At 38.6% G+C, this 12,582-nt stretch overlaps 1 protein-coding gene across 1 annotated transcript; it reads right to left on the bottom strand.

The window, feature by feature from the left end:
- Positions 1 to 6,073: 6,073 nt before the first annotated feature.
- cunh19orf24 (chromosome unknown C19orf24 homolog) lies at positions 6,074 to 9,935 on the bottom strand. Its single transcript, XM_022759134.1, has 3 exons — positions 9,485 to 9,935; positions 8,158 to 8,280; positions 6,074 to 6,987 (listed from the first exon to the last, which is right to left on the bottom strand). The coding sequence occupies exons 1-3, from the start codon at positions 9,763 to 9,765 to the stop codon at positions 6,984 to 6,986; spliced, it is 408 nt and encodes a 135-aa protein (XP_022614855.1). The 5' UTR covers positions 9,766 to 9,935; the 3' UTR covers positions 6,074 to 6,983.
- Positions 9,936 to 12,582: the final 2,647 nt, after the last annotated feature.

Consider the following 12,582-nt stretch of genomic DNA (forward strand, 5'->3'; position numbering starts at 1 on the left):
TAATTTAAAAAATCAGGATAGTCTGCTGATCCACAGATGTGCTTTTATTGTGGTAATTATTTAATGTGAACTTCACTAACTGGAACACAGAGATGGACAGCTGAGATACTCCAAGTGCTTCATCATCATCATCATTATCATCATCAGCGAGTGTGAGTGACTCAGTGATGATGAAGCATGTTCATCCTCCTCTTCGTCCTGTGTGAGAGACAGCAGGGTGTTTTCCCACAGTATTGTCTGTCAGGATCACAGGTATCACACATGATGCTGATTGGGGGGTTATGAGGTCAGAGGGGGGGGGCGTAGCCCATCACAGTAATAAGCCAGTGATGAGTGGGTGTGGAGCTGATGACTGATAAACATCTGAGCCAATCAGGCGGCCCCGAGAGAGACAACAACAGTAACAGGTCCCAGAGGAGAGAGGGGGCGGGATTCAATTAGAGAGAGCTGAGTTTGAGTGTGTGTGAGATGCAGCTTCATCCTCAGTTCCCACCTCTGTCTCTTTCACACTCACAGCTGGTTTATCTGATCTTGGGTCAGTATCACAGTAACATCATCTCTCCTACAGGATCCTGACAGGGACAAAAGAGTTTACAATAAAGTGACAAAGACAAATAGATATCTTTGTAATCAGTAGAATCATTTTGCTGTTGCAGATTTTCCATGTGTCACAAACAGAGTTTCTCACTAATCAATTGATCATGACGATTAAAGCTGCATCTTAACGACATAAAGCAGCTCAGAACAACATGAGGACACCGATCATCACAGCAGTGCTTCATTAGTTTTGTTGCTATGTGGAAAATAGTGGCACATAGACCAAATCTCGCCTTTTAATAACAATAAAAAAAGTTTTTCCTTTCATAGTTTATGTCAAAATTTTTACACAATTTGTCATAAATATCTAGGTTGATACAACAGTATGTAAATCCAAATGAATTTGACCTCAAAATAAATTGCCCTTTTGATGCAGGGTCAATTTTAACTAGTGATTTTATGAGTGTAAGATTCAATTGAGTTTTAATATGAGGTGCTGTAACATTAATGAATAACATGAGCCTAAAACAACACATCTGATAAATGACTCTTCTTCTCAGAAATAAAGTCCAAACAGACCAAACACTGATGTCACACGAACCTGTGTTCAGAGATTACACTGTAAAAATCTCCTCTAATAACAGTTCATTAAAGGCACCTCTGACCTCATAAAGCATCATGTGGTGCAGGTTAACACAGCTCATTCAGTGGAGCTGGATACAGCTGCAGCTGTATGACAGTGATTCAGTGATGGGATCAGTAGAAGACCACTTCATCTTCAGGGTGTCAAAAGTATCTTGGTCACAAACATGTAAGGTGAAAATCTTCATCCTCATCGTCATATTACACTGCTCTGAGTGTGAACACAACAGGCAGCAGACTGAGAGAACATAAGCAACAAACGTTCAGGGAACAGGCCTGACTCTGCCCTGAGCTCTCAGTCACATGACCTCGTTGTTACAGCAGAGAGTCAACATGTTGTGAACCGCTGTTCAGTCTGATGGAGGAGGAGTCTGTAAAGTTCATAGGTCATTATTCAGATGTGTGTTTGTTGTTGTTCACCAGAAACAAACACACAAATGTCTTTAAAACAAGTGTGGTGAGTTCATGTCAGTAGGAAATCTGACAATTCAACCACAGAGCCATGATCAGATAAACCAGCTGTGAGTGTGAAAGAGACAGAGGTGGGAACTGAGGATGAAGCTGCATCTCACACACACTCAAACTCAGCTCTCTCTAATTGAATCCCGCCCCCTCTCTCCTCTGGGACCTGTTACTGTTGTTGTCTCTCTCGGGGCCGCCTGATTGGCTCAGATGTTTATCAGTCATCAGCTCCACACCCACTCATCACTGGCTTATTACTGTGACGGGCCACACCCCCCTCTGACCTCATAACCCCCCAATCAGCATCATGTGTGATACCTGTGATCCTGACAGACAATACTGTGGGAAAACACCCTGCTGTCTCTCACACAGGACGAAGAGGAGGATGAACATGCTTCATCATCAGGTGTTGGTGTTGATGGTATGGAATCCGCCAAGAGTCATATGACAGAAAAAAACATCTGTAGCAACAGATCAATAAGAAAGTTAACAAATCAATATTTCAGATGATCAACATCATAAATATTTGTCTTGTGTTGTTGTTGATGATGATGATGATGATGATGATGAAGCACCTGGAGTATCTCAGCTGTCTGTCTCTGTGTTCCACAGTAAGTGAAGTTCACATTAAATAATTACCACAATAAAAGCACATTTGTCGATCAGCAGCTGTTTTCATTACCCTGATCTTCAGAATAAAAGCATCAAGTCATTTGTTATTTATTCAAAATACATTTTAAATGGTCAGAGAAGACTATCCTAATTTTTTTAATTACATTTATAGATTATTCTATATTCTATATTATTCTATATTATTATTATATATTCATTACATTCTTATTTTTAGTAAATACAGTTTTGTTTTTATTAATTTTTTATTTTAATTTTTTTGATCTCACAACACTGGAATTTGATTTATCATGAAATCTAATGATTTTCACTGTAAGTTATTCATATAATATATATATAATATATATTATATACTCTTTTAAATCCTATCTTCTGTGTGTCGTTTTATTGTTCTCTCTCTCTTTATATTCTGTATTAAGGCCTTTGTATTTACAGTTTTTTTCGATTGCATAAACACTAAAGTCAAAAGTATTACACAATTATCAAAACCTTACACTCACGGAGCAAAACATTGGCCCAGATTTGCACCACTATAAGCACAATGTCAGCCTCACACTTTTTGCAAAACAATACACACAGTGATTTGCAAAACACTAAACACACTTGTGATTAGACACAGAAGTATATCATGATGTCACTTCCTTGCAATTCCAAAGCACTGACTGTTAAATTACCACACCAATGAGCCAATAGGTTAAACACAGCCATCAGGTGCGCAAACACATGATTGCTTGATTGTAGACACACCAATCAGGTTTAAGCAGTATAAAAATGTAACACGTGACTTCACCTGTCTTCAACCAAAATGGAAGGAATCAGAAGAAGAAGAGTGAGGGTGAGAGGGGGAATCCACGGCGGAGGAGAAAGAGGTAGAGGAAGAGGAAGAGGCGGAGGCTGTGTCAGAGGTAGAGGCCGAGGTGGAGGTAGAGGAAGAGGTTACATGTATTTCTTTCTACATAGGATTGAGGGTCGAGAAAGGACAAGGAGGAAGGGCGCCCATATTCACGCAAAACACAAGAGAGAGAGATCATAAACATGGTTCTGGCCAATAATGCTATCAGGCTCAGAGAAATTCAAGCCAACATTATTGGTGACCATGCCATTTTCAATAATATCCATCAGGTCTCTCTGTCAACACTGACACGCATCCTGAAAAGACATCAGGTTTAAATGAAAGAACTTTATCGAGGGCCTTTTGAGCGGAATACAGAGAGGGTCAAACAGCTGCAACATTAACATGTGGAGGTATGTATTGTTCACTGTGATGTTGCATACTGCACACGTAACCTTTTTACATGTAAATTTACTGTATACTAGATCTATGCTGAACGACACAATCTTGTCTTTCACTGTATTTCAGAGAGTTTTACAGATGGATGTTGAGGAAATCCTGCATGAGTTCATATACATAGATGAGGCAGGGTTTAACCTCACAGAAGCAAGAAGGAGAGGCAGAAACATCATTGGCCACAGGGCTATAATCAATGTCCCAGGGCTACGTGGGGGTAACATCACCCTTTACGCTGCCATTACACAGAATGGGGTCCTCCTCCGTCATGCCAATATAGGCCCTTACAACAAACCTCACATTCTCACAGTTTTGGACTGATTGCACAACATCGTCACAGCAGTAAACCAAATGCACCTGATGCAACACATTGTCATCTGGGACAATGTGTCATTCCACCGCTCTGCTCTGGTCCACAACTGGTTTCAACACCATCCACAGTTTACATTACTACACCTTCCACCACACTCTCAGTTTCTAAACCCAATGGAAGAGTTTTTCTCTGCATGGTGGTGGAGGGTTGACAATCTCCGTCCCCAGGCTCAGGTACCCCTCATTCAGGCCATGGAGGAGGCCTGTGACCAAATCGATGCCGCAGCTGTGCAAGGACGGATTCGACATTCAAGACGGTTCTTCCCACGTTGTCTTGCCAATGAGGATATCACCTGTGATGTTGATGAAATTCTCTGGCCAGATCCAGCTAGGTGAAGAGATAATGTCTAGTATTTTCTGTACTGTATTTTCAGTTTTTTTCAGATTCTTTTTTTTTTTTTTTACTGTAATTGTAACCTGTTCTGGACACAGTATTTTCTGTTTGTCTGATATTTGCTGAGCTGACAGTGTTATGCACACGACTGTAGTAGCATGAAAACTGGGACATGTTTTGTTGTGATTCTCCATGTTGACATGTTGACTGATTTGGGTGTATGGAGAGAAATAAATGATAGTTTCATCAGTCTGCAGCAGTGGTCTTGTGTAGTGTTTGGTGAATTTATTGTATATTTGCACTTCCTCTGTGTACTTCACTTACAGTGCTCTAATCACTGAGAAGTAGAATTGCTAAAAGCACAGCAGTGTGTAACTGCTTCAAACAGAATTAAGTCATATGAAACGTGTGTGTTTCATATGGTAACAAAATATGGTTTTTATAAATTAATGTATAGTTTTTACAAGAGTGTTTCATTTTGCAAAGGAACTGAGGTGTTCTGCTAATTGTGTGTAGTGTTTTGAAAAACTGGGCCCTGTTTTCCAAATCGTGCCTAAGCAATTGAAAAAAACTGTAAGCTCTTTGCGTTTCCTTGTTGTTGAATGGTTCAGCTGTTAAACAGTACAATAGTGACATCTGCTGGTCACCCATGGATACGACACCTGGGTTGAAATAGAGAGCTGGTGATGAAACAGTGAGTCAGGAAAAAGTATTTTTATTCTTCAAAGACACATTCAATCAACGGCTCTGAGGGTGATTCAGATTTCACCTGTCTGATGTGACAAACATCTGAAATATGTCTGTAGCTGAAAGTGTGAAGTTTTACAGGATCTCAACTTTCCCTCCATTCATTTTCAGCAGAAAGTTTTTGTGCTGAATCAGCATCAACAGTAGACGGTCACCTCCAGACTTTGAAGATAAGTGAACTCTGTCCTGCTGGTGGCGCTACAGGAGAGACCACATTGAAACCAACATCATGATAAATCATCACAGCCCTTCAGAGTAAAAGCCTATTTTAGCTACTGGTTTGGTTATTCTGTGTTTCAATATTAACTTCTTCTTTAAAGAGATGAAGGTTTGATATTTATAACAGTTATAAATGTTTCAATGGAGCAGCAGAGTTCAGTGCTCTTATTTTGTAAAGCACTTTGTGTTATATTGTTTGGCAGAAAAGTGCTATACAAATAAAGCCTAATTGATTGATTGATTGATTGATTGATTGCCACTGAGTTGCTGCTTCACTGTAAAAAACATCACTGTCACACTGGATAGAGAAAATAATGTGGCTGAACTTTTATTTTAATGAAACACATTTTCAAATGATTTCAAAGAAGTTTTGTGGAATGTGGAAAGTTTGGAACGAATGAGGAAAATGATGATGATATGTGAATGTGATCAGAGTCTGTCTGGCAGTGCACAGCAGCTCAGTATGAAAAATAGTAATGATGTTTACACGTAAGAAAACAAGTCAACAACAGCTGAGACATAAAGTTTCTCTGTTTTAAACTGAACCAAAAGTTGTTTTGAAATTATGAGGAATGATGAAAAAATGAAATAAAGAGTGACCAGAATAAACACCACAAACACCTGAACATGGGGGGGGGGGGAACTAAAGGAAAACTACAGTTGAAACTGGTGTATTTCACCTACATGTGCCTCCACCTCTGCTGCAGAGACTCAGGAACGTGTCGACGTTCATGGTCCTGGATCACAGAGTCCACCTGGTTCAGGTGAGTCACCCTCACAGGTGACAGCTGCTGATCGTAGTGACTCCACTAAGAGACATTCACATGATAAAACACTGGATGGTTGTTTAATGATGATGTGTTTATTCTGATTTCTATGATGTGATGCTGTCTGAGTCTCTCTGAGTAATGAAGAACTCGGCTGTCGAAGAGATGCGTCTGTGAACGCAGTTCTGGGGTCCTGGTCTGTTAGAGTCTGTGGTGTGTTCAGGGCCCTGCAAGCTGGACTTGGTTAAACGTAGGACTGAGTAATTAAAATAATGGGACAAACTCAGTCTCAGATTACAGTAAATGTTATTTAGTGCGAGTCCTCGTTCTCTGCTTCTCTACACCAGAGGTGGAAAGTGTGATGTTAGCTCCGCCCACACAGGAAATCAATCATCATTTTCTTTTAACAGCAGATTTCAGCTTGAACAGACCAGTCACATCAGATTCCTTTAACAGCACACGGGTCAGATCTGTGCAGCGTGGAGGGTCAGAGTCCGTCAGGAGGGAAAATCCTGATCAATCACAGGCCTTCAGATCAATCACTGCTGCTGTCTGATCAATAACTGCTGCTGTCTGATCAGTTCTATCAGCTGGTCTGGAGTCAGTTTACAGTAGTTAAAGCACAAAGTGAAAAACAAGACAAATGAAACTCTTAGAAAAAGAAATAATAATAATAATTATAAACAGAGGAGGGAAATTTGGCGTCAGAGAACATCCTGCTTCTCCATGGCAACAACTTCACCACACTGATGACATCTTCCAACACTTTAAAAAAATATCTATTATCCTGCTCAGCCTCTGGAGCAGCTCAAGCTTTGGCATTTGTCTGCAACAGTAATAACAATAATAATAATAATAATAATTATATTTGGTCCATTTTTCTTCCTCCAGCAGTCACCGGTCAGTCCTCTCTCTCCCAATCCATAATCAATTTCACCTGCAGCCTCCTTACCGATACCTTCCACTCGTCTGATCCAAGCTGGACTCATCTGAACAGAGACACAGATAACTGTGATCAGAACAATCAGCAGATCAATAACTTGATCAGTTTCAACAAGTCACCAAAGTTAAAAACTGAATCAATAATCAGGTTCAGAAACATCAACCTGCAGAGACAAACCCTCAGTCAGTGTTTTTAACAGAGGCTGTCCGTGGTGCATTCAAGGACACTCTGCATTCAGCAAAACAAAAACCAAACAAAAAAAAACAAAAAACAACCAAATAATGTTTATCCTTTCCCAAAAAAACACTGTTTGTCTCTACTGCTGCTCTGTGTGAAATGTGCTCTACACATACAGATGATGCTGATGATGATGATGATTGTTAACAGTCTGATTTCTGGAAGTTTTGGATATTTCTGAACAGACATTAAACCAAACTCCATTCAAAAATCTGTTTTCATGCTTCTCTGCAAATGTAAACACTGAGAAATTTAAATCACGAGTTTTCCTTGAATGCACCACAGAGACCGTTTTTAACCTTCATTAACACCAGACGTGATGATAAAGTAACTTTTACCAAAAAATATAGCTGACTGACATCATTACAGAATGTGCATGTCTCATTTCAGAGATGAAAATAAAAAAGATGGTTCATCGATCAGTTATTGGGCAACAATTTTGAGAATCAATGAATTGTTAAAGATGTAAAAGTTCTCCGGCGTGTCTGCTTTTCTGTGTTTTCTGTCACAGCAACTGAGTCGCTTTGTATTTGGGACAAACATCTGAAAACGTCACTTTGGACAGTGGGATCTTCATTATTTAATATTTATTAATATTTCATTTATAAAACAAAAACGTTAAGTGAGAAAATAATCAGTGATCAATCAGCTCTGGTTAAAGTTGAGTTCAGGATGTCGTCTTTCCCACCCAGCCCCCACTATGAGAAAAATAAAGTTATCATAACAAAGAAGTGTGAACTTCAATTTCAAAATAAAGCAGATATATAAGCTTCAAAATAAGAGTAGCTCCATTATGAGTCACATAAAACACAGAAAAATATCAAACTATCAAATATCAAACTGTTTGTTTATGTTGTGTTCATGTAAAAAACTGAATGTTGTTATTGTCATCAGTTTTCTTTTATTTTCAAATATCTCTGCTGCTGCTGTTGTTGTTGCTGTTGTTGTGTTTTGGTTTTGTTGTGTGTTGACCTCTGACCTGCGGAGGCTGCGAGCTTCATACAGAGTGTCGTCTTCGTCACTGTCCACCGCATCCATCTCCACAGAGTCGTCGTAGTCGGACAGCAGGCCGTACTTCTTCTTGTGGGTGGGTTTTTTCAGCCTGAGCATCAGACAATCATTATTTACAGAAAGATACAGTTTTCACCAGAAACTATTATTAACAGTTTTTTGGATGAACATTAGTCTTAATGCTGCACACTGAATTGAGGAGTGGCCACAAAAAATTTACAAAAGGGCATAAATTGCCTTTTCATAGCACATATACATCTGCTGATACCGAAGGAACTCTTAAATTGCTAAATTTATGAATGAAGTTTGGCTTCACATCAATTCAAATATAATTATTACATTATATTTTTGCATTAATTTGCCAGCTATACTAATACACTTTAGTAGTTCTGGACCTCTGCATCCATGTTGTGCTAAAAAGTAATATTACCTTTATATCAGCTTACATCCTGCCAAACCAGTGTATGTGGGCAGACAGTAAACCAAAATCCATTTAAAAATCCACTGGTTTAATGTTTCCCTGCTTCTCAACAGTTGTACAAACATTGTAAAGTGTGTGTCACGTGCTTTTGTACAACTGGAGGAGCCACTCATCAGTTCACGTAGTAGTAGTATCTGATCTGGCAATACTTATAAGAATTTTCACATTTTGCAGAAGAAAAATAGATATGTATCATGGTAAAATGAAATAGGCACTAATTGAGAAACTTGTGGAGCAATTAAACCATATTGGTGGGAGAGGTGATAGTAGGTGAACCATCTTTGGTGTATGAGATGTATGCTGAGATGAACAGCAGCCACTAAAAGTTAATAAAAGGGCATAAATCCCCTTTTACAGCATCTATACCTCTGCTGATACTAGAGGAAGTATTAAATGGCTACATTTATGAATTAGGTCTGGCGTGACGTCAATGAAACATTAATTCTTTTAAGATTAATCTAATAATCTATCAGCTATACAAATATAATTCAATTGTTTTGTACCCGCCTAATCCATGCTGTAACAACATGTAATATTACCATTACAACAGCTTACATCCTGGCAAACCAGTGTATGTGGACAGACAGTAAACCAAACTCCATTTAGAAATCTAGTAGTTTAATGTTTCATCGCTTCTAAGTAGTTGTACACACTTTTTATAATGTGAATAATGTGTTTTTGTAAATCTGGAGGAGCAACTCTTTAGTTCAGCGTGTATCTGATGTGAGATTATATGTAAAATTTTCCCATTTTGGATAAAAATATATGACTGCGTAGCGTCCGTTCTCATTAAAGTAATTACAGCAGTTCTCACCGCACAGCTCGGATGAGGAAGTAGAAGACTCCGATCATGGTGATGCCGATGAGGACGTACAGGGCCCTCTGAATCATCGAGCTGTCCACGTTGAGGCCGGTGAACGCCACATCGTTGCTCTTACCGCCACTGTGTGTGGAGTTCACCCCGCTGGAGTTGGTCAAAGCCGGTCTGGGCGCCGCGGTGGTGCCGGTGGCGGCTTTGGTCGCATCCTCCGCCGCGGACACGAACACCCAAAATATCGGTAAAAGAACCACCGAGAGAAGTCTACAGAAAGTCATTTTACACCCAGAAACAGTCGATAGAGAAGAAAAGAAAACAAAAAAAGCGAGAGAGTTGGAGTTTTAACCGGTACTGGAGAGGAACCGGGGTTTTCCACATACACGTCGCGTTGGCTAAAACTCTGCCTCCGGTTTATTTACACAAAGTAAAACCCAACTAGGAAGTTCTCATCCACCTACTGCTGACGCTCGGGAGAGACATGGGACACATTTACCCTCAGTTTGAGTCGTAAGGCTGCGAGCACCTGCCAACCAATCACAGTGAATACAGATACCTGCAAGGCTATACAGAGGGATGAAATACACGGGAAAATCCAGAATAATGTAAATCCAGTGAATCACTGGTGAAACAAAATGAAAAAAAGAAAAATAAGAAAATAAGACACGAGTCACATTTTACAAAGTACGTAGAACTGCGGAGAGGCAGAGAAACATTTAACTCATGGATTTTTGAATGTAGTTTGATCGGTCCACATACAAGGGCTTAGCAGGATATTAAGAAATGATTATATCAGTATATCTGATGAATTATTGGATTAATCCAGAAATAATGATAGATTAATTGATTTCACTCCAGAATTCATTCATAAATCTAGCAATTTCAAAGTCCCTCCAGTACCAGCAGGAGTATATATGCTGCAAAATATTATTGATTATTTTTGTCATTCATATGTTATCTTTTATATTACGAAAATAAGACACGAGTCACATTTTCCAAAGGACCAACTGCTGAGAGGCAGAGAAACATTAAACTCATGGATGTTTGAATGTAGTTTGGTCTGTCCACATACAAGGGCTCAGCAGGATATGGGGAATTAAGAATATATGATTATATAAGTTTATCTAATCAATTATTGGATTAATTCAGACATAATGATAGATTAATTGACATTACACTACACATTCATTTAAAAATTTAACAACTTAAAAGTTCAGCACATCACCAAACAGTATTCATTTTGAAATGGTTCACCTAGTAACCCCCACCACTCTCTCTCAACAATACATATACTTTCTGTACTGTAATCAACAGCACAGCTGCCTCACATGGACAGTGAATGAACACCTGCTAATATAAGAGTAATTGTTAAATCGGCATATTTTTGAATGGAATTTGGTGTGACTTCTGTCCCCATCTCTATTACAGGGGAATACCATTTAGTGTTTGTCACAACTTGGCTGAGGGCATATAGGACATCAGTACAAAGATAAACTGTTATTATATTTATTTAAAGTGTTTTAATTAAAATGAATTAACATCACACCAAACTTCATTCATAAATCCAGCAGTTTAATGTTCCCTCAGCAGTATACAGTATACTGTAAAATGTGATTCATATACTTTTGTTAAGTTTTAAGAAACAGTTAATAATTACTTCATTCAGCCTGCATCATTCCCACATGAGATGAGACTTTATTGATTCTAGGGGAAAATTAATAAAAGAAGCTTCATCATCTCACCACCTGATTTTATCTCTGGTTGTGTGGCTTGAGCTTTGAATCACAATTTAGACCTTCAGGTTGAGAAATCAAATTAAGAGAAAATATAACTGAACAGTCAGAAATCTGAGACTGCTGCCTCTGCACAAGCTGAAGCTGCTGCCTTGAATTGGTAGCGTAGGCAGTGACAGAAGTTTGAATGTGAGTCACATTGTGTAGGTGAGTTGACGGACACAGTGAGACTGCGCTGCACTGAGCCAGACTCTGATGTTTCCTCTTCTGATCAGACAATCTTGGTTGATCTCTGTGGTTCTGTTTCTCCTCCTGTTCGTCCTCATGGTTTAAGTCTCAGCAAGCAGGTTTAATCCTGGTTGTGTTCAGCAGCTGTTTACCTGCCTGAAGCTTTTTAACTGATGAGCACACACATCTGGACAGCTGACCACTAAACCCATCCTTACCTGATCCTCACCTGCCCATCCTGATCACAGATTCACTGCTGTCTGGGTCAGTTTCATATATTGTTATATATTCATGAAACTAAAAAACACTGTTTTTCATCGAGACATATGTGGTCACTTCAAACACTCGACTCTGCTATAGATTTAATTTAAAGTGAATGAGCATGTGGTCACCTGTCAGTTTACTGTGAGCGGAGCTTTTGTCCACAGGGGGCGCTGTGGTGTCACCACTGCAGCTCTTTATGGTCTGTATGAGGGACAGTCAGTCTCTGCAGCCAGCTCATAGAGGACATTTAAGCTGTGTGTGTGATCAAATATTATAAAAATAATTCTATGCATATTCTACTAATTCTTTTATCAAATATTTACTATTATTTTAGGACAGCTACTTTATCACCTTTTAAAATAATATTTGATTTTTTTGAAGAAATGTTACTATTATTTTGTCAATAGGTACTAAAAAAAAAATTCTAGTGAATTTCTTTCATATAGTTTAATGATTTTTTTCAGACATCTACAATTGTCTTTTTTATATTATTTTAGATATTTTACTATCTAAAAAAATAATAGTGATAATAATTATAATAATGTCTCCTGTTTCTGTTTCATATTAGACATTTATTTTAAACATTTCAAACACATATCTGTAAGAGCTTCTACACAAGTTTCTGCTCTGTAGTTGTAGCTGCAGCTAGTTGTTATGATGTTTAGGGTGGTTGCTATGGGGTTGCTTGGTTACCTACCTAACATCAGATGCTACATATCCTCCTTTACATTTACCAATAATTTTATTATTATTCATTCATTCATTCTCATGTTGTCATTCAGGACAGGAAGCAGTCTACAGGCATCTACAGGCTTGTTTAAGTAAAATAGGCCTAAATAAAATAAAATGAATCACTCTTTTTTAATTATTATA

The sequence above is a fragment of the Seriola dumerili genome, unplaced genomic scaffold, assembly GCF_002260705.1.
Source record: "Seriola dumerili isolate Sdu_G_001 unplaced genomic scaffold, Sdu_1.0 BDQW01000319.1, whole genome shotgun sequence".
Taxonomy (NCBI): domain Eukaryota; kingdom Metazoa; phylum Chordata; class Actinopteri; order Carangiformes; family Carangidae; genus Seriola; species Seriola dumerili.